This window comes from Marmota marmota, unplaced genomic scaffold, assembly GCF_001458135.2.
Source record: "Marmota marmota marmota unplaced genomic scaffold, marMar, whole genome shotgun sequence".
NCBI lineage: Eukaryota > Metazoa > Chordata > Mammalia > Rodentia > Sciuridae > Marmota > Marmota marmota.
Genome location: NW_025999853.1, coordinates 643668 through 670095, shown reverse-complemented (window position 1 = coordinate 670095; position 26428 = coordinate 643668). Strand labels below are relative to the sequence as shown.

General features: G+C 57.7%; 2 protein-coding genes across 5 annotated transcripts; one reads left to right on the top strand and one right to left on the bottom strand.

Annotated features, from left to right (window-relative positions):
* Positions 1–1974: 1974 nt before the first annotated feature.
* Positions 1975–19938, top strand: Pick1 (protein interacting with PRKCA 1). Of its 4 annotated transcripts, none has more exons than XM_048801579.1 (13): positions 1975–2352; positions 2499–2596; positions 3663–3774; positions 9542–9670; positions 11328–11394; positions 12765–12854; positions 15070–15123; positions 15475–15537; positions 16175–16308; positions 16644–16751; positions 17962–18012; positions 18629–18773; positions 19190–19938. In XM_048801579.1, the coding sequence occupies exons 2-13, from the start codon at positions 2556–2558 to the stop codon at positions 19342–19344; spliced, it is 1149 nt and encodes a 382-aa protein (XP_048657536.1). In that variant the 5' UTR covers positions 1975–2352; positions 2499–2555; the 3' UTR covers positions 19345–19938. The 4 variants fall into 4 exon arrangements, with proteins under 4 accessions (XP_048657536.1, XP_048657528.1, XP_048657521.1 ...); XM_048801571.1 differs by having other exon boundaries at positions 1980–2202; positions 19185–19938; XM_048801564.1 differs by having other exon boundaries at positions 1981–2352; positions 19185–19938.
* A 1144-nt stretch (positions 19939–21082) lies between these two features.
* On the bottom strand, positions 21083–26175 carry Slc16a8 (solute carrier family 16 member 8). The gene is given in 5 exon segments (XM_015482642.2): positions 21083–22190; positions 23939–24020; positions 24022–24791; positions 25009–25152; positions 25854–26175. Coding segments are annotated over 5 exon segments (1521 nt in total). The 5' UTR covers positions 26068–26175; the 3' UTR covers positions 21083–21879.
* Between the last annotated feature and the right edge of the window lie 253 nt (positions 26176–26428).

Here is a 26428-nt window from a genome sequence, read left to right as displayed (position 1 = left end):
GGGATGGTAAAGTCAGTAGAGAAGGAAGCCCAGGAAGGAGAAAGTTGGGAGAAGTATTTTACAATTTCTCAGGATATGAATCCTAAGCCTGAATTTTAATTATTCTCATTTTTTCAACACTGAGGGATTGAAGCCAGGGCCTCACATGTTCTCTATTACTGAGCCACATCCTCAGCCGGCTAAGCCCCAGTTTTAAAGGGGAAAAAATCCTCCCCCCACAAAATACAGCATGTAATAAGTCAATCCCCTCAGAAGAGGTTCAGGGAAACCATCAAAGGATTTCACAAGACAAAGTTGCCAAAAGAATGATCCAAATAATAACTGCTTCAGGAGCTTCAGGGAAAGGAACCAGATTTGAGGCTGCTGAGAGAGAGGGATGGCAGCTGAGCCTGGGGGACGGTGCGAGACAAGGCAGAAATGGGGGGGGAGGGAACAGAATAGGTTGGGGGTTTGGAGGTTCTGGAAACATCTGTGTCATATGAATTGTTTACAAAGCACTTCAAACCTGTTTCTCCTTTTAATCTTGACTTTCACAAATATCTGTGGGAGGGACTATTTTCCCATTCAAGGCTCAGAGTTAGCTGTGACTTGCCCACAATCTGCTACAAAATGGCAGGGCCCGGGCTTGAGCTGGGGCTGAGTGGGTGGAAGAGCCACAATCCACATTAAAGCACCTGGGCTTGGAGGCAGCCATTCTTCAAGACTGAAACTGTGGCCTGAAAACAGGTGATCCCAGCTTGGTGACCCCAGCTCTACCCAGAGCATGTGAAAAAGGCGGAGCTGCTTCTGAGCCTCAGTCTCCCTGCTTGCTCTCCTCTCAGGGTGGTGGTGAACTTTAAAATTCTGTGAAAGTGATCTCAACTCCAGAGCAGTGGGCACAGGGAGAGCTGTTGCCACGGCAGCCCTCTGCATACCTGCCCAAACTCAGGTCAGCTCCCTACGGAAGGGGTGGGAGGGCTTCCATCAGACCTGGGATATGTAGATAATCATCCCTCTGCATCCTCTTCCCTCATGGACCCTGGGGCAGCTGGGGAAGGACCCTGGATAAGTCGGTTCCCATGCAGCCTGAATGTGGTGACCAAGAGAGCGGTGGTCCTGTGACAGCCAACCTCCTCCAGGGAACCCGTTTTACATAATATCAAGTGGGAAGATAAGATGCGGATTCCTCCACTGGGAAACATTGATGGCGTTTGTTGAGTCTCAGAGACGTGGAGGCTAAGGTCACCTCAGTGTACTCAGGACTTAGGGAAGGAGTGGGGTATGAGGAATCTTTCACCAAATACCACGGAAAGCATCTACTCAATGCCATTAGTTTGTATATGGGGAAACTGAGGCTCATAAAGAAAAAGTGACAAGTCCAATCAGTCCTTATCAGAAGTGAATACACCTCTCCTGGATCCAGATTTAGTGTGAGTGTTCAAAGGGCACTGGACACCTGGGCACACTGCACACGCTTGTAATCCAGCTACTCATGAGGCTGAGGCAGGAGGATGGCAAGTTTGAGGCCAGCGTGGGCAACTTAGTCTCAAAAATAAAAAGAGCTGGGGATGTGCGCAGCGGTAAAGGAGGAAGGGAAGGGCGGGGGAAACCGAGGCGCCAACGGCGGCAGGGGTGCTCGCGGCCAGGATCTAGATCTTCCTCCAACTCCTTGTGGCTCTGGACAAAATGACTTCCTTTCTCTGGTACTTCGTTTCCTTGTCTGCCAAGCTGGCTGGGGCTGGGACCTCCAGGGGCTCTTCCGTCTCTGGTACCGTCACTCTAGTCGACAAGTCATGGGCTTTTCCTAGGACGACACGGTGACGACGTGAAAGGCAAGGTCTCCGAGTGTGTGGTCCACTGAACTCGGCCGGAGGTAACTCCCGACCAGGGATGCTTCCGTTGCCATGGCAACCGCCAGGGCCGGCGTGGTCCCCAGCGTGCCGCGGAGGAAGCCGGGAGGACCTGCCCTCCGGTGATGGCGGCGTACGCGCGAGGGACGGGGCCCGGCGCTGTCGGCCGGTGAAGGCGTCTCCGTTGTTTCCGCTTTTCCATACAAAGGCGAGCTCCCTCCAGCGCTTTTCTCTGCCCCGGTCCTGAGAGCCGGGGAGCGGGAAGCGAAGGGCGGACGGCAACCACCGGGGCACGTACCCGGGGGAAGGCGGGACTTCCGCGTCTCGCCGGAAGTGACGCGACAGTTGCGGCCGCCGCCAGGTGGAACGGCAGGTGGGTTCAGGTGCCAGCCTGGCCCCGGCCCTGCTGTGGGACCGAGTCTCCCGTGAGCGACAGAGGCAGCTCCAAAGGGCCTGGAGACCCGTGGGGCTGGCTCTGGGATCCGAGCCCGCCGCCCTGGCCTGGAGTCCCTCCCTGTACCTAGTAAGAGCCGCCGCTCACCCCGCACGCCGCGCCCCCTGCCCGAGGCCGGGGAGGCCCTGGGTCCTTGATGGGGTGTGGGGGCCTGGGGCCGGCCTTCGGGCACTCCGGTCCCCTGAGCCCTGTGCTCCTTTCTTTCCCTGACCCAGTTCCCCATTCCCCTGCCGAGCCGGGCCGTTGGCCAGCCCACCCCGACTCTCGGAACCATGTTTGCAGACTTGGATTATGACATCGAGGAGGATAAACTGTGAGTACTTTGTTCCCCACAAGACCTAGGAGTTCCGGGGCTCAGGTGACCCCCATTTCCTTGAACTTCCCAGCTCCACAAACCCGTTCTTCTCAATGGGGGAGTCGGGTGTACCGTAGCAGAAACAGGCCCTACCCTTCAGGAGCTCATCTTCCGCAGGGGGTTGTGGACAGGTTAATAGACGACTACTGTGCAGGCCACAGGACACCTACAGCATCGGCCAGTGCTAAGGAAAGCAGAGCAGGTGGAGCAGTGCCTCTGCCTGCTGGGTGGTCAGGGAAGGCTTCACAGAGGTGGCCAGGCAGCCAGGTTTTGCTGCAGTATAGATAATTAGTAAGACAGAGTTGCAAAATTAGAGTTATCTGCTCATTAGAATGTAGTCTCAGACAAGGACTGGGTCTAACGCCTTTCTGTGTTCTCAGCACTTAGTAGGTTTGGGTTAACTAATAGCTTGTTAACAATTGTCTTTTGAATGAATAAGTTAATACACTTATGTTTTTTGCCATAGAATGTAAATAGCTGCTAATTTATAGTGAAACTGAGGGGTAATTGAGTAGAGGAATTGAGAGATGGCGGGAGAATAGTTGAATAACAGGGAAAGACTCTCTAGAGGTGGTTATAATGTTCCACATGTTTCTCCGAAGGTAACAGAGCCTGGCTAAATCTTTTGAAAGTTTGAAGTCAGGGAAGAGCAGGAAGGTGGTGATTTTCTATCAGTTGTGACCCAGGAGTGGGGACAGCCCTGCTGGGTTGGCCCTGGTGCCTTCCATGCCCGTTCTGTGGGAACTCGGATAAGGGAGACTCTTCCCGTTTTATGGACGAGGAAATTGAGATTCAGAGAGGGTGATTTACCAAGTCCCATGGCAGAGCAGTGGCAGGGCTGGGGTTTCTTTTCACCTCTGCACAACTCCAGGAGCAGCATATGTTCTAGCACAAATTGCTGTTTCTGGCCAAGTAAGGAAGAGGAGAGGCTGCGCAGCCTTTGGTGCCTTGTGGGCTGTTGGAGGGCCCTCCCCCTCCAGCTCCGTCCTCCAGGAGGCTCAGCCTCATTTGCTTCTCTTTCTAGTGGAATCCCTACTGTGCCTGGGAAGGTGACCCTGCAGAAGGATGCTCAGAACCTGATTGGGATCAGCATTGGAGGAGGGGCCCAGTACTGTCCCTGCCTGTACATTGTCCAGGTATCCGGCACTTTGGAGGTGGCGGTAGGGTCCGGATGGAGGGAGTCATCTCCCTACTGGGTATGGCAGGGGCAGGTTCACCGTTCTGCTCTGAAGAACCTGGTTCCTTCTCATTTTTGAGATCTGACCTCAGCAAGGCCTTCGGACCAGCTGCTGCCCATGTTTTTCTCTGTCATTTGAACCCCTTCTTTGCCCGTGGCACTTGTCGCCATCTATAATCATTCCCTTGCTACCTGTTCTACAGCTGGCTGCCCTGCCAGGCTTTTGGCATTATGAGGGCAGGGTTGCAGTCTGCTTTTTCACCATTGTTGATGCCAGGTACAGTGCCTGGCATGCAGTGGACATTCGGTGAAAATGTCTTTGATGAATCAGCAGAGCTGTCAGCCTTGGGTGCTAGCCCAAGTGAAGTGGGAAGGCTATGAAATAGCTTCCCTGATTACTAGCAAGTTCTTTAACCTCTCTGGGCCTGTTTCCTCTCCCAGAAAGTGAGGATTTGAAATACATAGGCATAAACATCTTTGGATTCTTATAAAAATTGAACAGAATGACAATACACTGGTGCTGAAGAAGCCCTCCCTGAGCAGCAGCTGGCAACTCCTGGCCACATCACATTTCCTTAGCTGCTCTGCCTGTGATAATGGACAACTTTGTGGCCCCTGCTGAGGGAGCTGCCCTGATGTTTTTCTATCAGTTGTGACATAGGAGTGGGGACAATCCTGCTGGGAGGTCTCCTTACCATGTGGCAGTTAGTGACTTTTCTATTGCCTTGGAAGGTCTGGATTGCAGCTGTTTCAGCCCTCCTGGCCAAGTAGCCATTGGGGGACGTGGGCACCATGGCTTTTGGGAGGATCCTCTGGTCATGTCTCTGCCCAGGGTGTGAACTTGGCCTCCTCTGACCCAGGAGGCTCTAGAGAGGCCTCTTCCAGGCCTGGTCTTCTTGCCATGTGCCTGTTCAGCCTCTCTGGTACCTCCCTCTCCCCGTCTGTTGGAGCCTTGGTGGGCGGGTTTGTGTAATATGAACTGGGATTATAAACTATTAGAATGTCTCCTCTAAAATTCAATTTTGTTTTTATCAAAGTACCATCTGACTTGCCTCTGACGCGTCAAGAGCACTGAAAGGCCTGTGTGTGGCTGCGGCTCCCTGCCCCCCACCCCCTCGCTGTTTCTTCACACAGGGCCGCACTTGTCTCAGGGCGCTTGTCCCGTTGCTTTTCGTCCATCACCTGTGAAGGTCGGTGGCCTGCGCTGGTGCACTCTGCTCCCTCCCGCTCCATTCTCCCCACATGGCCATCTTGGCATTTTGGGCTAAAACACTAAGTTCGACAGGTGTTTTGCTCAGCAGATCTTTTCTGAATGCCTGGCAGCTCTGTTGCAGTGACAGGGGTTGAAGAGATGGAGAAGACAAGCCCCTTGCTTCCTGAGCTTTCATCCTGTGGCTCTGTGTTGAACTGTTTAAGAAACCTGTTTCTCCTCTTAGCTCAGCCTCTCTTTCCTTTTCTTCATGATAGTCTCCTGGTTTTCTCGGTACGCTTTCCACTCAGACCTTCCCCATCCTCCTGCCGTCTGTTCTCTGCCCCCGTCTCCCCACCGCGCCCTGGGCCCTCTCCCTCCCTGTCCTCTTTTGGAATCCTCTTCTCCAGGGTCCCTGTCTGGGTGGAGACTGGCCTATAGCTTTCTGAGAGAGGTTGTGTGGAAGATCAGCTTTGAGATCTTTGTCTTTGAATGCCCTCACATCTTTTTTTGACATTGTCACTTCCATATTCTTTTCAGTTGACATTTGGCTTATCAGACTCAAGAATAAATGTCAGAATGCTAAGTGAAGTTAGCCAATCCCAAATGGCCAAATGCCAAATGTCTTCTCTGATAGAAGGAGGCTGACTCATAGTGGGGTAGGGAGAGGGAGCATGGGAGGAATAGATGAACTCTAGATAGGGCAGAGGGGTGGGAGGGGAAGGGAGGGGGCGTGGGGTCAGAAATGATGGTGGAACGTGAGGGACATTATTATCCAAAGTACATGTATGAAGACATGAATTGGTGTGAATATACTTTGTGTACAACCAGAGATATGAAAAATTGTGCTTTATATGTGTAATAAGAATTAATTCTGCTGTCATAGATAAATAAAAAATAAAATAAATTTATTTTAAAAAGAATAAATGTCAGGGGCTGGGGTTGTGGCTCAGTGGCAGAGTACTTGCCTTGCACACACACATGAGGCACTCGTTTCTATCCTTAGCACCACATAAAATTAATAAACAAAGTTATTGTGTAACGTGTAACTAAAAAAAAATTTTAAAAAAAGAATAAATGTCAGGCCAGAAGCCTGTTTGACTAGAAGTCTGATGGCGTGGCCTCCTCCCTGTGGCCTCCGAGCTATCGCCCTTCTCTTTGGAGACCCTTTATTTCTAATGTGCCTGTTATTGCTCTGTCAAGGGTTTTGGGAACTCCTCATCCCTGGGGTCCTGAGGTGTCACGGGGACCACTGCTGGCATGGGCCTTCTTTGTTGTCTGGGCTGGCTCCCCAGGGGACGGCTTCCTCAGAGCACTGCTCTCTTGTACATGAGAGTTTTTGTGTTACTAATAGAGGACATCCTGCCCTCCATGGTCTTTGCTCTCTCTTCCATTTTGCAGTTTTTTAATTGTAGTAAATGTACATAACATAATACATAAACTTTACCATCATAAACTTTTTTCTTTTTTTTTTTTTGTGGGGGGGGTACCAGGGATTTAACCCAGGGTTGCTTAACCACATCCCCAGCCCTTTTTATTTTTTATCCTTGAGACAGGGTCTCGATAAGTTGCTGAGGGCCTCACTGAGTTGCTGAGGCTGGCCTTGAACTTGTGATCCTCCTGCCTTAGCCTCCCGAGCTGCTGGGACTACAGGCATGTGCCACCATGTTTGACTATCTTAACCATTTTTTTAAAATATTTTTTTAGATGTTGATGGATCTTTATTTTATTCATTTATTTTTATGTGGTGCTGAGAATCGAACCCAGTGCCTTGCACATGCAAGCGCTCTGCCACTGAGCCACCATCCCAGCCCCTATCCTAACCATTTTTAACTACATAGTTCACCGGTATTAAATATCTTCATAGTGTGGTGCAGCCATTGGCACTGTCCAGAGCCCTTCATCTCATGACATTGAAACTCCACACCCATTAAACTCGAGCTCCCCAACCCGCCCCCTCAGTCCCCGGCAGCCCCATTCCACTTTCTGCCTCTGGTTCTGACTGCTCCAGGCCCTCGTGCAAGTGAAATCGTGGGTGGTGTTTTTTTGTTCCTGGAATGTTTTACTGTAATGTCCTCTAGGTTCCTCTGTGGCATGGTATGTGTCAGGAGGTCCTTCCCCTCAAAGGCTGAGGAATGTTCCACTACACGCTGCTTGGCCGGTCCTCCCCTGGTGGACGTCTGGGCTGCTTCCGCCTCGTGGCTGTTGTGAGCCGGGCTGCTCTGAGCCAGCTTGCACAGAGCTCTCCTCAAGACCCTGCTCTCAGTTCTTCTGGTGTCCACCTGGGAGCGGAATTGCTGGGCTGAGGGCCGTTCTGTTTTTAGTTTTCTGAGGATGCGCTGTGCTTCCCTCCACAGGCCTGTGTGGCTAGTCGTTCCCACCAACAGCGCGCAAGGTCGTTTCTCGCATCCTCGCAGCGTGTGTTATTTTCTCTGTGGTCTGCACCAGCCTCCTGATGGGTGTGAGGTGATGATTCCTGGTGGCCTTGCTTCTCATTTCTCCAGTGATTAGTGAGATTGAGCATCCGCTGTATTTACAGGCCACTTATGTCTCTTTGGAGAATCTCTGTTCAGTCCTTTGCCCATGTTTGAGTTGGGTTGTTGGCTTTGTTGTTAGTTCTCTGTATATTTGGATATTAATATCTTATCAAATGCCATTTTCTCCCATTCTGTGGATTGACTTTTACTCTGTTGATAGTGATTTTTTTTTTTTTTTTCCTACTAGGGATTGAACTCAGGGGCACTCAACTGCTGAGCCACATCCCCATCCCTATTTTGTATTTTATTTAGAGACAGGATCTCAGTGCCTTGCTTAGTGCCTTACTGTTGCTGAGGCTGGCTTTGAACCTGAGATCCTCCTGCCTCAGCCTCCCAAGCCACTGGGATTATAGGCGTGCACTACTGCACCTGGCTGATAGTGGATTTTGATTCACAGATTTTAAAAATCTTTGGACTGGGGTCATGGCTCAATAGTGGAGCACTTGCCTGGCACGGGTGAGGCACTGGGTTTGATCCTCAGCACCACATAAAAATAAATAAATAAAGTTAGTGTGTCCATCTACAACCAAAAAACTTTTTTCACAAAGTTCGTTTGTGTTCTTTCTTTGTTTCCCATGCCTTTGGTGTCATATTCAAGAAGTCATTGCCAAATCCCTGGGCCGAAGCTTCTGTTTTCCTCTCAGTTTTACAGTCTTAGTCTTACGTCTAGGTTGCTGATCCAGTTTGAGTTAGACTTGGCGTATCATTTTAGGCCACGGACAGGCTTCATTCTTTGCATGTGGATCCCCTTTCCCTCGGCACCCACTGTTGAAAGACTTTCCTTTCCCCATTGAATGTTCTTGGCTCCTGTCAAAAATCATTTGACCGTATACACAAGGGTGTATTTCTGAGCTCTCTGTTCTGTTCCTTTGGTCTGTCCATCTGCCTTTATGCCGGTACTGTTCTGTTTTAATTACTGTAGCTTTGTAGAAACTTGGGAAATCAAGAACTCTGGGTCTCCCGGCTTTGTTTTTCTTTTTCAAGATTGTTTTAGCCTTTGCAGTCCCTTGAGATTCCAGGTGGATTTTAGGGTGGATTTTTCTATTTCTGTTTAAAAAAAAATAAAAATCTCTTTGGGATTTTGACGGTGTTCGCACCGACTCTGTGGATTGCTTAGGGTGGTGGTGTCATCTGAGGGATGCTCGGGCTGCCCAGCCGTGAACGTGGGATGCACTTCCGATTACTTGTCTTTATTACTTTGAGCAGTGTTTCATCGTACCTGTCGTACCTGTCTTTCACTGTTGTTTTCAGTGTGATTCTGGGATGCAGCAGAAATGTACATCTTAATTATCTTATTTTTCCTTGTAATATTATAAGTTGTGAAGCATTCTTTTTCTTTTTGTAGAAAACTTAGAAATTGCAGGTAGGGCAGAAGGAGTACAATATCAGAACCACTGCTGATGATGCGGGCCTCTCTCCTGGTGGCTTCTTGGGTACAGTCTGCTGTACACCAGGTGGCCGACTCTCCCTGCTGTGTCACTTGTAGTTCTGATCTTCAGCAGCAGACACACAGCCTCACACAGCCAGTGGGCTTGGATCCTATTGAAGGGGTCACTTGGGATTAGGGGCTCACAGGCATTTGGGGCCCCTGTTCATGACAGACATGGACTGTTCTTTGGGGACCAAAGTGAGGTGTAGAATTGATAAGAGGCGCTTTGGGATGCTGAGTCAAGAGGTAACATTGGAGGAGCAAACCCTCACATGGATGGTTGGTAAAACCTGTCAAGAGGTGACATTGGAGGAGCAAACCCTCACATGGATGTGTGACGGTTGGTGTATTTGCCATTAGAAAAGGAATGTCTCGTCGGTTCAGATTTATGTCCTGTCCTTCTTCAGGAACGTGGGGTCATCCCTCCCTTGCTTGCTCTACACAAGAAGCCACAGGGCAGAGCTGGAGAGTGAACCAGGCAGTGTGGGTGGAGGGAATGACCGTCTCCCAGCTTCACCTCAGTCCGTTGTGTCGTGTTCCCCCCCCCCCCGCCCCCCCACGTCATCTTCAGGTATTTGACAACACACCTGCAGCCCTCGATGGCACGGTGGCAGCTGGCGATGAGATCACCGGCGTCAATGGCAGGTCAATCAAGGGGAAAACCAAGGTGGAGGTGGCCAAGATGATTCAGGAGGTGAAGGTAAGGCCGCTGCGGTGGGGCCTGGAGCCGCCAGGTCTGCTCTGAGCCCTCCGTGCAGACTGCAGGGGGGCCGCTGCTCCCCTCCTGGTATCACAGTGTCAGGGGTACACCCGGGTCTCCCTCCGTTTCTCCCTCCTTTCTTCAGTAAATACTAATATTGTGCTTGTGCTGGGCCTGGTGAAAGAGCCCCAGGACACAAGGCATCTGTGGGGTGCCACTCTTGGGGGTTCTGACGCACTTGGGCAAACCATGGTGTCCCTGGTCAGGGCTGGAGCAGAAGCTGAAAGCCCAAGGGGACCCTCCCTGGATAGTAGATCCTACTAATGTTAGCGGGGCCATATTGGTCTCTACAGGGACCTCCTCCCTGCGCAGCAGGCAGCAGCCTGGCCACTTTGGAAGTGAGCCCAAGGCCCTTCTGCCACTTCCTAGACATCTGGCTGCTGGTGGCTCTTGGGAAGCTGGTACAGTGAAGGAAGCAGCGTGAGGCAGGGAGCAGGGTGATTGGCAGGCCCTGGGGGCAGGCACAGCCCACCATGGAAGAGGCTGGCTCAGTGGTTTAGCTGCCGCCCTGCCCCAGGCCCAGCACTCCCACTCCCCGCTGGGATCAGGGCTGCTCCCACCTCCCCACGTCCCTTTTCTGGCTCCACCCGGAAGCCCCTTCTGTGGCTTCTCCCCCAAGGCCCTGTGTGGCCAAGTCATCCCCATGTGCCTTCCTACCTCAGGGACAGGCTTCCAGTTCTGCGAGGCCACCTTCTAGCACCCCTTCAGCCAAGGAAGAAGCCAGGGACTGGGTCTCAGGGCTCCAGCTGCTAAAGGCAGCAGCCAGATTCACTGAGCCCATAGCCACCACTGCACGGCTGTGTCACAGGCGTTACCTGGTGGCCACAGGTGACAGGCGGCCTTCCATGCATACCCGGTGTGGGAGGCATGTGCCCCTCCAGCAGCCCCTTCCTCCGGCTCCTTGCTACGGGCTCGTGGACCCTGTCCTCGCAGGCCTGTCTCCCCAGCCCCTTGTGCTGCCGTGAGGACGGGGCTCCTGTTCCTACGCAGCCTTGGCCTGAACATGGTTCCCCCAACTCTCAAGTTTGAGTGCCAGGCAGGAGTCACTGCCCCACACTTCACTGGTGTCCAGAGGAGGAAGTGACCTGCTAAACTGGCTCAACTGCGTGAACCGGTCCTGGGCCCGGCCTCCCCCCACGGCAGCCTCCTTTACCCCAGCTGCTCCGTGGGCTGGTTCTGCAGAGCATCCCGCAGCCTCCTAAGCGGTTTCACCCGCTCCTGATTCCAGCTGTGCTGGCTCATTTCCATTCCCACTGGGGACGGAGTTTTAAATTCTGTTTTATATTCGGGTGGATTTAGTCCCAAGTCCAAGTGCCTTAGGATTATAACGACGAGTGGCCACTGTGGCCTGTGGTCAGGGAGGGCTTCGTGGAGGAGTCCAAGCTCTGCAGAGAAGCCCTCCCCTCTCAGCGCTGGAACACAACTCTTGTGACTCTCTGATTCTCTTTGACCTCCCCTGATGGACGGGGCCCCAGGGCTTGGCTGTCCCTGGCCCCTTCTCCTAGGTGTCCTAGCACTAGGCACAAATAAAGAAGGCTTCAGGGAGGGGCCTGGGACTCAAGAACCTTGTCACATGCTGCCTGTGCTGCTTTTGCAGGGGGAGGTGACCATCCACTACAACAAGCTGCAGGCGGACCCCAAGCAGGGCATGTCCCTGGACATTGGTAAGCTGGCCAGAGCAGCGGCGCCATTGCCCACCAACCCCAGCCCTACACAGAGGAGCTCCCATCCTCCTTATGAAGTCATCAGTAGCTCTGTGGCTGTGGTCTCTGACAGTCTGAAAGGCCTGGCAGGACCTGGGGTACTCTCCCTGTGGCTGACCTGTCCCCGTGTCTCACTGCCCAGTTTTACCCTGTCCCCTAACTAGCCCCGCTGAGAGCTTGCTGTCTTGGGTTGTCCTCTGTAGGCCGCTTGGATTTACTGCAGTCCAGAAAGGGAGGCAGCCAGCCTTGGCCAGTGCCTCGTGTCCACCTGCCCACCCCTCCTCCCTGACCCCCTCCCTGCCTTCTGCTCCCAGGAAGATGCAGGGTTAGAACAGACCTTAGCCACTGGGTAGAAGGTCATAGGCCAGCCCTTCTCCCACAGCATGCTCTGGGACAGGGTGCCTCCTGCCAGAGGGGCTGGGCTTTGGTTCTGTAGAAGCTTTAAGAATAAGAGGGGACAGGCGTCGTGGCACACGCTGGAATCCCAGTGCCTCAGAAGGCTGAAGCAGGAGGATTGCAAGTTTGAGGCTAGCTTCAGCAACTTAGTAAAAAAGTGCTGGGGATGTGGCTAGTGGTAAAGTGCCCCGGGTTAGATTCCTGGCACAAAAGTAAAATAAAGGACCAGTGGGACAACAGCTTCAAAGTCTTCTGGACCAGCCCCCCTCCCCCCCCACACACACACATTAGGGAACAAAGGCCGAGTCCCAGAGGAGGCTCAGTGACCCCTTCATGAGCGCACACCCACGTGAGCCTACATCCACCCCATGCCTAGGTCCAGAGCCACCTCCTGGGTCAGGGCAAAAGGCAAAGGGCAAATCAAGTCAGTCTGGAGCTTCCTTCTTAGCACCCCTGGGTTCTGTCCCAGGATCCCTCCAGGCACTGAGCTGGTCAGAAGCCGTAACTGAGACTGAGCCTGAGGCCAGTGGTCCCGATGGCACCCACAACATTGATGTAACCAGCACAGACACTGACCCTTCCCCTTTCCCTCGTAGGGGCCACTCTAAGTCCTGATGAAAAGCGAAGAGGGCGAGGGACAGGCTCCTGACTGGCCTGGTGGCTGTTGTTGAGCCTGGGCCATCTGGGCCCTCAGTGATGCCAGCAGCTGGCGTGAGGTGGACCCTGGGCCGCACACCCCACGTTTACCTCCCCCGGCCTGCCAGCCCCCCGAAGTGGGGGGTGAAGAGTGCAGGCCATCCCCCCTGGACACTGCTGCTTCCTAGACTCCCAGCCCGAGCCCCAGTCCAGCTCTCAGCCAGTTGTGAGGGGACCCAGGACAGGGATGGCCTGGGGCTCAGTAGCAACTCACTGGGTCCTTCCTCTCCTGGCCCCAGTGTTGAAGAAGGTCAAGCACCGGCTGGTGGAGAACATGAGTTCAGGGACGGCTGATGCCCTGGGCCTGAGCCGGGCCATCCTGTGCAATGGTGAGTCCCCTTGTCCCACCCAGCTCTGGCGCAAGGATTCTCACTCAGGCCCGTGGGCTGGGGCACTATGGCTGCCTGCCAGGCTGGTATGGGTCCTGCTGGCCGGGCTCTGCCTCTGCCTGAGGGGCTGATAGTCACCATCTCTTTGTGTCCCTGGAGGCCTTTCTGGTTCCCAGAGAGCTCCCACAGCTGTCACCTGGGCCACCCTCACCACCAGGGCCCCTCAGATCACAGAGGAGGAGACAGACTCAGGTCAGGTGCCTCCTCCACCTCTCCAGGCTGGGGGCCGAGAGCCAGGGCCAGCCTGAGAGCCGGCTCCCCATCTGCATCCTGGTTCCCGCTGCCTCATCAGCCCCTCCCTTCCCCAGGAGGTGGCGCTGCTACCCTTGTCTCTGGTCCCTGTCCAGGCTGGCTGTGGAGGTAGCCACCCGGGTGGGGAGCAGCCACATGCCCGCGTGTACACACACGGGTACACGCACGCCTTCTGTCCTGGGGAGGCCAGAGAGACATAGGCCGCTCCCTCCATCGCCAGCCGGGCTCATAAATAGCACCGCTGTGCCATGGCCGGGGAGAGAGACCTGAGAACTGTAGGCTCAGCTGGGCACGCTGGGCTTTGTTGGCTGTGGCTGTGGCCGTGGGGGTGGGGCCTGAGCCTGTTCCAAATGGGGTACAAAAGTGGTAGCTGCTATTTTGGGCCTCTTGGTGCCTATAAATCCTGTTCCCGTAGCGACCATGCGTTGAGATGAAATTAGAACTGGTTGTTGTGTTTTTCCCCCGAAACCTTGCAATTTCCCTAGCCATAAATAGGGTTTCTAAAATCAAAGCTGTCATGATGTCCCATGACCCAGCTACAAACAACAGCGGGTGCCTACACGGCTCCTCTCCTGCCGGCCACGTGCTCAGGCCCAGGGAGCCAGGGCCTCCCAAAGACCTCTAGGGTACCCTTCCTCCCCAGCAGCCCACTCCCCAGCCACCTTCCCCCCTCCTCTTCTTGCACTGAAGACTCTAACCCTGGTCAGTACAGGACACTAGGGAGCAAGAAGACCCCGATTTAGACCTTCTCAGCTGTGTGACTTGGGACAAATTGCTTTACCTCTCTGTCCCTTGGTTTTCTCAGTAGAATGGGGGAAGTAGTTCCTGTCCCAGCAGCTCAAACTAAGGAGGACTGAGACCTGCCCAGGGAGCCTCCAGCGGGCCTGGTGCCCAGTGGTCTGTGCTGTGGGTACAAATGCTGTTACAGGCCCAGCCTGCCCTGGGAGGTGGCTGCATAAAAAAGCCACCAGCACAGGCTTGTCCCTTACGTTGCTCCCCATGGAGAGGCGTGTGTGCCCTATGTCCTCACCAGGTGGAGACCTATCTGGGATTGCTGGGAGCCCTGGGGAGGGTGGCAGTTGTTGGCTGGAGGAGTTCTGGCTCCTCCTCAGGCTGGCCCTTGGCTGGCCTTGTGTGCTCCCTGTACTGCCCCCTCCCCAGGCTGGAATCCCGCCCATCCCTGGTCATCTGTGTCCTCCCATTGGGTGGCCCTTCTGTGAGGCTGTGGGCCCCCACTTCTCCCTGTGCCTCTGCTCTTGGAGCCTAGAGCAGGACTTGGATCATGTTCACCCTAGTCATTCCCTGGGCCTGACACGGTGGCAGCACATGGCTGGTGCTTGGCCGATGCCTGCCAAGCCAACAGCTGGGCCACCAAGTCCCACACCCAGTGCCAGCCCTTCCCAGACCCCGCTCCTCTGCCTCCTGTCTGACCTGCCAGCCGCCTCATGCTTTGCCATGGCAGCAACCGCTCCTAGCCTGCCTGGGAAACGGTTGAGATCTCCCTGCCTGTCCCCTGCCTGGCTGGGCTGTGTCAGCAGGGCCAGAGGCCTGGCTGCTCACCAAGAGCCTGCCTCCTACAGCACGGGGAGCTGCTCACTGGCTTCATCTTGGGGGGCCCAATGTTTTTGCACTGAAGACCTTTGGAAGGACCTGTGCTCCTGGGTTGGCCCCAGTGGGTGGAGTGGGGACTCATCCCAGGAGCAAGTCCCCCGCTCGCCTCTCATTTGGGTGCCGAGGCCATTTACAGATCACTCTTGAACTGCCGACCCTGGGGTGCCTGGGCCCCCATCTTGTGTAGAAGCCAGTTTTTTGGGCCCGCCCCTCGTCCCCACTCCTGCCCTGGCCTCCTCAGGCCACGCTCCTCACCTCTGACCTGACTTCAGCTGTTCTCTGAACCCCACAGATGGGCTGGTGAAGAGGCTGGAGGAGCTGGAGCGGACGGCTGAGCTTTATAAAGGTGCGTGAGGCTTTGGATAGGAAGCGCCCGGCCCTGGCTCTGCCTAGGAACCTGTCCAGAGAGAGTGGCCTTGGAGGCAGGGAGGCCATCCTGAGAAATTCTAGGACCTCTAAACTTATGAGTCCCCAGAATCCCTGTGCTCCCGAAGGTGCAGCCTCTGAGAGGCCGTGTCGTCCTGCATCACACAAAGTCCCAGTCCCCTGAATGAGGGGCCTCTTGGTGGGGCTGTGGGAAGACCCAGTGGCTCCAGTACCAGTGAAGGCCTGAATGGGGTGGGGGTTGGGGCTGTGCCCTGGCCTGTGTGGCCTGTGACATGTGCCCCCATCCTCATGATTTGGGTCTCCTCCCCAGGGATGACGGAACACACGAAGAATCTCCTCCGGGCTTTTTATGAACTCTCACAGACCCACCGGGGTAATGGCCTCCCCAAGCCTGCTGCATGGCCCGGGCAAGTCCCTGCCTCTCTCTGGGCTCAGTGACCCTAACAGTGAGAAAGTGGCCAGCTTCCCTTCCTCCCGGGGCCTTGTACCCACGCTGGGGAGAAACAGCTCAGCCTCCAGCTGGGGTGGCAGCGAGGGCCAGTGGAAGCTCTGGGCCGCTGGCCTCCTGAGGGCCCACCCTACTCCTTACGTTGCCACTTGAATGCATGCGTTCCCCTTGTTTGTGTCCCATTTCTTACAAGGCCGGGAGACTGTGCGGGACATCCACGGTGAGCCCCATTTGTAGGTGGGGAAGTGAAGCCCAGGCAGGAAATGGCCACTGGGTGGTCCTGACATCAGAACCAAGATTCCCAGACCAGTGCTGTGCCCTCAGCGCTACCACCTCAGGCTGGCTCAGCTCTCCTCTGGTCCCACCGTTGGGGCACGCAGCCCGGCTCCCCAGTTTGTGTGCTCCCAGTTCTTCCAGAGCCGTTGCTCGGAGATGCAGATGCCCTCCCGGGGCGCAGACCCCACGTAGACTTGTCTTCCAGCATGCCATCCCCCTGGTGACGCCCTGGCTTTCCATCAGGGGGTCAGGTGGGGGCAGCCTTCAAGCCATGCTTGTCATGCAGCCTTTGGGGACGTGTTCTCCGTGATCGGGGTGCGGGAGCCCCAGCCGGCAGCAAGCGAGGCTTTTGTGAAGTTTGCCGATGCCCACCGCAGCATGGAGAAGTTTGGCGTTCGGCTGCTGAAGACCATCAAGCCGGTACGTCCAGCGTGTGAGGCCAGGGAGGGGACAGCGTGGCGTGCAGGGCTCTTCCACTGCAGCCAGGGGCTGGGGTGTGGGTCCTGCCTGGTCACCTACGTGGCTGCCCTCAGCAGGCTGCCGCACTGCTCAGGCCTGTGGGGACCTGGAGGCTGGTCAGCCTTGTACCAGATCACAGCTCATCACAGCCTAGACTTGGTCCTAACCTTGAGATGGGAAAGGCCATTGGGCAGTGTCCGTGGGCTGTGACACCTGAATCAGGTGACACAGTGCCACTCTTTGTCACCCTGGCACCCCCTGTCGGGAAGACCTAAGCACGTCCCCCCCACCCCCAGATGCTGACAGACCTGAACACGTACCTCAACAAGGCCATCCCGGACACTCGCCTCACCATCAGGAAGTACCTGGACGTGAAGTTCGAGTACCTGGTGAGTAGCCTGCAGGTGAGCCCCGCTGGAGGCCTGCCCTGCCTTGTGTCATCCAGCTACGTACAGCCCCGTCACATCTGACTGGGACATGGAAATTCCAGAATCTCTGGAGATCCGGGAGCAGCGTAGGCCTGCTGGCCATGCAGAGGCACCTCGTTGGGCCTGGGGCTGGTACTGGAGCTCTGGTCGCGTCACTCTGACCCTGGGGGACTTTTTAATTTTTTTTAAATCACATTTTAACAGTGAGTGAGTGTTTCAATTAGCTTTTTTGCCACTGAGACTAAAAGACCCAGCCAGAACAAATTTAGAGGAGGAAAGGTTTATTTTAGGGCTCACGGTTTCAGAGATCTTGGACCGTAGACAGCAGGCGCCATTCCTTGGGGCTTACTGTGAGGCAGGACCCTGGTGGAAGAGCTTGGTTGAGGGGGGTGATCAGGAAGCAGAGGGAGGCTCCACTAGCCAGATCCAAAGTGTCTGCCCCAAAGCCGCGCCCCCAGCGTCCCCTCCTCCAGCCACACCTACCTGCTCTCCTCCTCCTCTCAGTTAATCCCATCAGGGGACGAATTCACTGGGTTAAGGTCTCTCAACCCGGTGTCTTGCATTGTCTCACACATGAGCTTTTAGGGGGCTTTTCACATCCAAACCATAATGTCTAGGTCTAGGTAGTTTCAATTGGTGCCAGGGAATGTTGGTTTTAGGTAATAATTCTGTGGTCAAGAGTTGGGAAGCCAAGCTCCGTTGTGGGACTTCCCAGAGCCAGGCTGGGCCTGTGTGCCATCTCTGGAGGGAACCATTTTTCCCAGGGTATTTTTTCCCCTTCATTCCTGGGGCTGTTACCTAGGGCCTTGCAGGTGCCCAGCAGGTGCTATACCACTGAACCATGCTTCCAGCCCCCAGCGCATCCCTTGGGACCTGAATTGGGTCAACTCTGAGCCACCCAAGCCCTCAGGCCTGCCCTCCCTTCCAAAGAGAGCCCTTGCCCAGCCGCTCTTAGCCTCCCCAGGCCTCCTACACACCTGCCACCAGCCTCTCCCATATGGGTCGCAGCTGATCCCAGCGGGGGTCTGCAGGACCCAGGAGGCCTGGCATACTGCAGTTCTTTGGCTGGGCCAGCCTCCTGGGTCACCTGGGGGCATGGTGTGACATGGGCGGAGCTGGGAATGTTGGGGCGGATGTCCAGGAGGCTGCAGCCTCTTGACTGCTTGGCCTCACCTGTCCCACACAGTCGTACTGCCTGAAGGTGAAGGAGATGGACGACGAGGAATACAGCTGCATCGTGAGTATCGAGGGGTGAGGGGGCCCAGCCCTTGTATTGGAAAGGCTTGGGGCGCACGTACCTTCTCCTACCTGCCTCAGAGTCCCCAGAATGTCCTGGATCTGCCAGGGGCATCAGGTGGGTCAGGCCATCCCAGGAAAGTCCTGGGGGCCTGGTCGGACTCTTGTTCCTGGAGCATGGGGCCATCCACGCCCAGTCCCTCTGGGCCTTGGAGTGCTGGCCAGCTTGCCATGGGGCCACTCCTCAGTCCTGCTCCTCGCCCACAACCTCCAAGCTGGTGAGGCCCCTGCAGGGAGGCTGTCCAGCCTCACTCCTGAGTGGCACTTTAATTTACTCAATTCAATATCTTTGCTGTTGGGGTCAATATTAGGACCCGTCTTCATTCGTTTAATGTGATGGGTTTGGGTCTTTTCTGGATTTTTCTCCCTCCAAAGCTATTGCCATGGGCTCCTGATGAGTGCTGGCATCTCAAACAAGGGACTGTGGTGGCTCTGAAAAATGCCTTGTGTTGTGGGGCTGAGCTGGGGGGTCAGCCCTGCAGCCCTCCCGCCCCACCCCACCCCCGACCCAGCAGGCCCCACTGCACCCAGGATCCCTAACGTGCTCCCCGCCCCAGGCCCTAGGGGAGCCCCTGTACCGAGTGAGCACAGGCAACTACGAGTATCGCCTGATCCTGCGCTGCCGCCAGGAGGCCCGCGCCCGCTTCTCCCAGATGCGCAAGGACGTGCTGGAGAAGATGGAGCTGCTGGATCAGAAGCACGGTGAGGGCACAGGCGCACAGAGGCACGCGGCCGTGGTGGGCTGTTCTCTGACAGCCTTGGTACAGGGTGGCGGCCTGCTTCTCCCCATTGTAGAGATGGGAAATCTGAGGCCCAGAGAAGTCAAGTGCCTAAGTGAGCCCCAGGGCCAGGCCCTGGCAGCTGCCCGTCCACCTTCCCCGAGCCTGGTCTGGGTGGGCCCCTGGAGGAGGCCCCATGCCCTGCAGCCTCTGCTCTCTCAACTGGGGGCCAAGACACCGGGTCCTCTGGGAGGCCGCCGCACGGGCTGCCCGGTGCTCACCTCTGCCCCTTCCCAGGGCCTGAGGGGCCAGCTGAGTGCCCAGGGGAAGGAGGTGGCGGGGCAGGCTCACGGGTCTCCACGAGGCACACAGCCACCCTGCCCTCCTGCCCCAGTCCAGGACATCGTGTTCCAGCTGCAGCGCTTCGTGTCCACCATGTCCAAGTACTACAACGACTGCTACTCCGTGCTGCGGGACGCAGACGTCTTCCCCATCGAGGTGGACCTGGCACACACCACACTGGCCTATGGCCTCAGCCAGGGCGAGTTCACTGACGGGGAGGAGGAGGAGGAGGAGGAAGAGGACACTGCAGCCCGGGAGCCGTCCAGGGATCTCCGCGGGGCTGCTGGACCCCTGGACAAGGGCGGAAGCTGGTGTGACTCCTGAGCACCCAGGGTGCAGATCAGGGGGGAAGGGCAGTGGGCAGACGGCAGCAGGAGCGGGGCTGGGCAGTGGTGCACGTGGTGGCGCATAAAGCCTGCTGGCTCAGGCGCCTGCCTCCCTGCTCCTCTGTCCTCGCACAGCAAACCTGGCTCCTGCCCAGGAAAGGTGCCAGGCTGAGGCCCAGCCCTGGACACCGGCCCACCCTCCCTCACCTCCCCAGCCGGGGAGAGCGAGGCCTCTGGACCTTACTTAGGAAGGAGAGGGCAGAAGGACGAGGGGCTGCAGGTGGCATCCAACCCAGGACCTGCTGCGCCTGCTGGGAGCAGGCGAGTCCTGCACACCCTCTGCTGGCCCCACCAACCCCACCCCTTCCGCTGGCCCCTCCACCCCCCACACCTCGGCGGCCTTTATTTATTTGTCCCCAGCTCAGCCATTTCTGGAGCAGGGCTGGGCCTGGGCCTGTATCAATAAACAAACCAGATGGAGCCGGCTCTTTGCATGGCCACAGGCCCTCCTCGCGCCTCGCTGCCTCCTGCCTGCCTCCTGCCTGCCTCCCGGTCACAGGGTCACTGCTGATCCCATATTCCTTGCAGCACCCTGCAGGAGGGGTCACACTGTTGTCCCCACTGCTGTCCAGGGGACAGAGTGGCACCTGAGCACCATCTGGCAGGTCCCAGGCTGTCACCTTTTCCCTTCCTCCGGAGTCCTTTACATTCTCCCTCGTCTTCGACCCCCGGGTGCTTCTGGACATGAAGTAAACCCCTATTTGGGGGAGGGGAGGGCAGGACAGATGTTGGTCAGGCCCGAGGCCCCCCGTGGTGGAGATGGGGTTAGCATCAGGTGCACCTGTTCCCTGTGGCCATGGGGGTGTTGGGAAAATGACACCCTCTGCTCTGGGTCTCCATAAAGTGACAGGACGGGTGGCCCACAAGTCCTGCTTTGCCTGGCCAGGTCCAACCCACGTTGTGGCCCTTTCACACTGAAGTGCCCCATTAGGGCAGTGAGTATGGTCGTCCCGAGGACAGGAGGGAGGGCGAGAGGCAGCAGGGCAAGTTCATGATGGGGAGGACGAGGAGGAGGAGGACACTGCAGCCTGGGGGCTGCCCAGGAATATCCGCGGGGCTGCTGGACCCCTGGACGAGGGCGGAAGCTGGTGTGACTCCTGAGCACCTGAGCTCTCCTCAGCCCTGAGCTCGGTCCTGGCACAAACCCAGTGGCATTCTCGGCAGGTGTAGGGCACAGAGCGAGAGGGGCTGGCACCAGGAATCCCTGGGGTCCGTGCCGAGCTGACAGGCCACTCCACCTCTGAAGAGGCAGCCAAGGGCACTGACTCTGCCCCACAGACTTGGCTTCTGCCACCCTGGGCCTCAGTTCCCCAGACTGCAAAGTGTGGGCAGCAGTGGTGGACACTGATGGCCCCGGCCTCAGCGGGTGGCTGGGGATCACAGGAGTTGACATTTGGAAAGGTGCTTGACCCCAGGTCAGCCCTCGGGGGCGTTAAGTGCAGTGTTGCTCTGGTGGCCTGGGGGGACGACTAGTATAAAGGATGGGTCAGCCAGGCACCTGTAGGAAGGTCCACCCAGACAGTGGGAAAGGGCCACCATGGCTGGGCTGTGCTGGCAGGACAAGGTCCCTGCACATGGGACAAATGCAGGAGGGAAGACGCACTGAGACTCCTGAGGAAGCAGATAGATGCCAAGGACAGTGATGACCAGGTTGTCCACAGGCCACAGGTGTCCTCAGGAGCACCGTCCAGCGCAATAGCCCCAGGGACAGGCGAGTTCTCAAGAGGAAGGGTGCCTTCAGGACAGGGAGGGGACGTGCACCCCTTGCAGAGGACAGTAGGGCCCCATGCTCTCCTGTTTGTCCTCAGCTCTGTGAGGAGGTGGCCCAGGCCGCAGCACAGCTTCCAGTGCCCACGCTGACCCTGGGACCTTCTTTCTCTCAGGCTACTCTGACCCCCATCTGTGAGCAACACCCACCCTCAAGCCTAAGGTGCTACCAACACCCGGCCACCTGGACGGGGAGAGGCAGGTAGACGGCAGCCCACGGGCTTCAGTGCACAGCTCGGCCACAGCCTGGGTCTCAGCCTTGGACGTCTCCCTGGCCCTCCATCTGTCTTTGGCACTGCCCAACTCCAGCAGCCAGGGGCCCTGGGGAGACCCCTCAGCACCCCCACCCTTCCCCCAACTTGGTGGTGACCAGACCCCGGATGGAGGTGCAGGCACAGAACTCGTGCTTCAGCTGAGCTTTATCAATTTGAGTTCCTGCAGTCCACACGGCTTCACTGGCGAGGGGACAGAGGCCGGCAGCGGGAAGGACATTCCTGGGATACCCAAGGGATCAACTGCAGCCCAAACTTGCCCCCTGGAGGGACCACCCTGACCAGGCCCTCTGAGAGGGCAAGCCTGGGGTCGCGCCCAGTGCTACACAGACTCCCGGCTCCGCCCTGGGTCTGCCTCCCGCTCCTGTCCCACAGACCCAGCCCGGGGGCTGGGCACCTCCAGGCTCTCGAGGCTGCAGGGCTCCTGGGTGCCGGGAGGCAGGGGCTCAGGTTCCCCCTCCGCCTCAGCGTCCTCAGTGTCACTGGCCCCAGTGGTGGGGCCAGGTGGGGTGTCCCGAGAGCGGCGCAGGCAGCAGTAGGTGGCGACAGCCATGAAGACCCCCGCCAGGGCCACCTCTGAGCCAGCCAGGTAGAAGATGATCTCGTAGTTCTTGAGTGCGTCCACCAGGCGGCCTGGGGGTAGGGACAGGAGGTCAGGGCCTGGGCGGGTCGCCCTCAGTGAAAGGCAGCGCTGCTGATGTGGTAGGGCTCATTGGTGACTGTCACATGCCCCTGTCTTTATCCTATTCTACGACACCAAGCCCCACACAGGTTCTGCCCCTTGAGACTTTAGAAATGTCACTCCCTCTCCCTGGGCCTCTTAAGCACTGTGGGACTCGGGGTGAGGCAGCTCTTTATAGAGTATAGAAGGTACTGCATGTATCCAGGTATAAGTGTCCTGTGACTTGCCCAGGTGGCAGTGGGGAGGGGCCCTGGTTCAACCCTTTCTCCTGGGACTCCAGCTCTTGCTCTCTCTGCATACGGCCCTGGTCTTCAGGGACATGGTTCATCCTCCTCCAGCCTCCTGCCCTCCCTGGGCCTCGAGCACCCGACTGAGCAGGCTTCAGCCTCTGCCCTGGTGCGTGTGTGTGCGTGTGCTTGCGCGCATGCTCATGTGTGCATGTGTGCACACTGGGGATTGAATCAGGCAGGACCTCACAGATGCTGGCACCTGAAAATTTTTCTGACTGCAAGTATTTATCCCCTAAATTGTGGTTCCTCTGGGGGCCCCACCCTCTCTCTGGAGCATTCTTGTAGCTGACCAATCAAGTCTGTGACCTTCAGGAAGTTCCCTGGTATCCCCCAGGCCAGCTTCCCCACCTATATTCCTCTGAGCAGCCTTCCTCCAAACATCCTGGTCCCTGCCCAGCCAGCCAGTCCACCCCTCCCAAACTCAGCCCTGTAGAGATGCATTCTCTGGTCATTAGAACCACTCCAGGGACAAGAAATGGCAGGTGGGCTCCTACGCCTCTGGGGGCTGGATTTAGGATGCCCATGAGTGCCACTGGGTCCAGCAGGTTAATAAAGCTTGATGAGGGCAATGCTAGTCCCATCCTGGAGGGAAGATGGCAGCTCCCCCCAACTCAGCTGCAGCCGGGGCCCCAGCACAAGTGGCCTCCTCCATCCCTGTCACTACCCCATCCTGCTGTTCTGGCAACCCAGGAAGACACGTGACCCCGACTCCCGTCTCTCCAGTCTTAGTCCTGCCTCACTCCTAAGGTTCAAGGCAAACCCTGCACCTGTTCATGCTGTGCCCACCCCAGGGAGCTCTACAGGACACCACCCCTGGCCATCATCATGGTGACTGCCCAAGGCAGGTGATAGACGGAGAGCGCCCTGCAAGCAGCCTGCACAGTGAAAGGCGCAGGTGCCTCTCCTCCTGCCGGCTGCCCTCTAAGAACCCTCACACTGTCCCTGAGACTGGTTCCCAAAGACATCATAGCTGTCCCCCTTACAGGCCCAGGAACTAAGCCATCCAGACACTGTTTTCAAGGGGTGGACAGTGAGCATGGGCAGGTTATGGCTCTAACTCTGGGACTGCAACTTGTCCTGGCCCGCAGTGCCTCAGTGCCTCAGTTTTCCCATCTGCAAAATGAGAATAAGCACCCACGCTTCCCGGGCCTTTGCACCCCTGCTTGCCGTGGCTGGGGGCCTTATCACGTTGGCTTCTTCCTGGCTCCTCCCTGGCTTTTCCTTCTCCACTCACAGCTGGTTCCTGCTTGGGGGAGGGGTTGGCCACAAGGGGAGTCCACCCACCAGCTGCCTCTGTCATTGGTCCCTTCCCCTCATCCCCAAAGTTCCATTTGGGACAGGGAGAGAGCTTCCCAGGGACTAAGTGGCACTAAGCCTTGCCATCCATCCCCTCCTCCTGCGGGGGGCACCTGCAGAAGGCGGTCCGATGAGCACAGCCACGGCCTCCACGAGCAGCACCAGGCCCAGCGCGCTGGGGAAGCGGGGCGCCCCCCACAGCTGCCATAAGCACCTCGAACTGCAGCGCACCCACCATGCCATAGGAGAGGCCGAAGGCAATGCAGAAGGCGACAAGGGTGCCGTAGGAGCGCGCGCGCGCACTGCTCAGATCGGTAATCCCGTTGGCCAGTAGAGCCAGGCTGAAGAGGTAGGGGACGTGTGGTCTCAGGCGCGCCAGACCCGCGAGGGCTCCGCACGCTGGCCGCGCCACGATGTCCACAAAGCCCACAATGGACAGCAGGAAGGCGGCCTCCGTGTCAGGCACACCCGCGTCCTTAGCGTAGTTCACCAGCAGAATGGCAGGCACGAAGAGCCCGAGCGCCATCAGGAACTTGGTGACCACGTACACGAGGAAGGCACGATCGGTGCAGACGGCCACGTCCAGCAGGCGCCGGCGGGCCCGGCCGCCAGGGGGCGCCTCGCGCAACCGCAGCCTCGTGCCCTCGGCATCCGCCTCCGCCTCTCCGGGGGCGTCCCCCGCGCAGTCCTCCTCGAGGTCTGCACGTGGCCGGGGTCGGGGCCCGGGCCCGGGCGGGGGCCGCATGACAGCTCCGCAGGCGCAGCAGTGCAGCAGGAGGCCGCCGAACAGCAGGAAGCCGCCGCGCCAGCCGAAGAGCTCGAGCAGCAGCTGGCCGAGCGGCGACAATGCAGACAGGAACACGGGGCTGCCCGCCGCCGCCAGCCCGTTGGCCAGAGGCCGCCGCCGCTCAAAGTACAGCCCCAGCATGATGAGCGACGGCTGGAAGTTGAGGGCCAGGCCCAGGCCTGCGGGCGAGGCGGCGCTGGGCGCGGCTCCCCAGGGCACCCCGCCCTGCCCGGCCGGAGCGAGAGGTCGGGCCGACGGGAAGGGCAAACCCCTGGGGAACTGAGCCAGGGCACTTTGTGGGGAAATTAAGGAAGGACAGGAGGGGCTGTCTGACAGGAAGGCCTCCCGACCCGCACCCCCACCGGGCGGGGGAGAAAGAAGAGCAGTGCCCCTCACCTGTGAGCACCCCGGCCGTCAGGTACAGCTCCAGCAGGCGCGTGGCGAAGGAAGCCAAGATCATGCCCGCTGAGGCCAGAAGCCCACCCGCCAGCATCACCGGGCGACAGCCAAAGCGAGTCACAAGAATGCTGGACACGGGGCCTGTGGGCAGGGCAGGTTCACCAGCGAGGCCAGGTGGCCCATCCCCCCGCCCCAGGGGACATCAGCCAGGCTACGAAACTCCCAGCCTGGAAGGGATAAAGTCGCACACGTCCAGAGACTCAGAGACGGCAGTGTCTGGCCAGGTCACACAGGCTGGCGAGGACAGGCAGAGGGGGCGGTGGGGAAAGGCTCTGTCCTGAACCAGAGCTCCCATCCCTCATGGCTCTTGAGAACCCAGAACCCAAGGCAGAAAGGGAGGCTTCTCTGGTTTTTCATCTTCACAACTCCAAGTCCCCACTGACAGCCTGGAATCCCACTGGCTGCCTTCCTCCCCAGTCGCCCCCTCATCCCCTCCCCCATACACAGGTGGTTGGGACAGGATGCTTCCTGCCACCTCAGTTTCCATAGTAAAACCTGTGGGTGGGCTGGGGCGGCATAGAGGGCTCGCCTAGCCGGGGAGGAACAGTGGGTGCATGTCGGTTGGCAGGAATGGAGCCCCTGTTCCACCCTGCAGCTGACCGAGCTGGCCAGGTCAGCCAGGCCTGCTGTCCCTTTCCCGTCCCCTTCCCTCCCTCTGGTGCAGGGTTTCCGCAGGAAGGAGGGGGTTAGGGATGTTTCAGGGGTCTGGTGTCTGCTGGTTCCCGACCCAACCCTCCAGTCCTGGGCCCCTGGGGAGCGGAGGCCCTGGGAGGGGCGCTGACCGGTTCCGTAGAGCATGGCCAGCATGATGGAGGACACCCAGGCCGTGTCGCTGTAGCCAGCGCCAAAGTCACGCATGAGCGCGCGGAAGAAGACGCTCACGGCCTTGGGAAAGCCATAGGCAAAGCCCGTGACCACGAAGCAGGCGACCAGCACCACCCAGCCCCAGCCGCCGTCTGGGGGGCCCACACCTGGCCTGGGTCCGCCAGCGCCCATCACCACCGCTGCTGCTGGGAAAAGACAGAGCAAGTGAGGCTGTAGCGCACAGCAGGGGGATGGAGGGCTCAAAGAGGAGATCGAGGCGGAGGGGACCCCGGAGAGCCCTGCAGCAGGAGGGACGGGGTGGGGGAAAGCGCCCTGCCCCTCCTGCAAGGGGAGCGAGGTTACTGGTTACCTGAGGCTTGGCTTCAGGAAGGCTCCCGGGAGAGCACCTCTCCCCTCAGGACCTGGTGACGCAGGAGAAGGAGGTGAGAGGCTGGCAGCCAGCAGGTGCCCAGGGGGTGCTTGGGACTGCCAGTGTCCCCAGTGAGTACATGTGGCAGTCTCTGGACACAAGGAGCACTCAGTGGGACGGGTG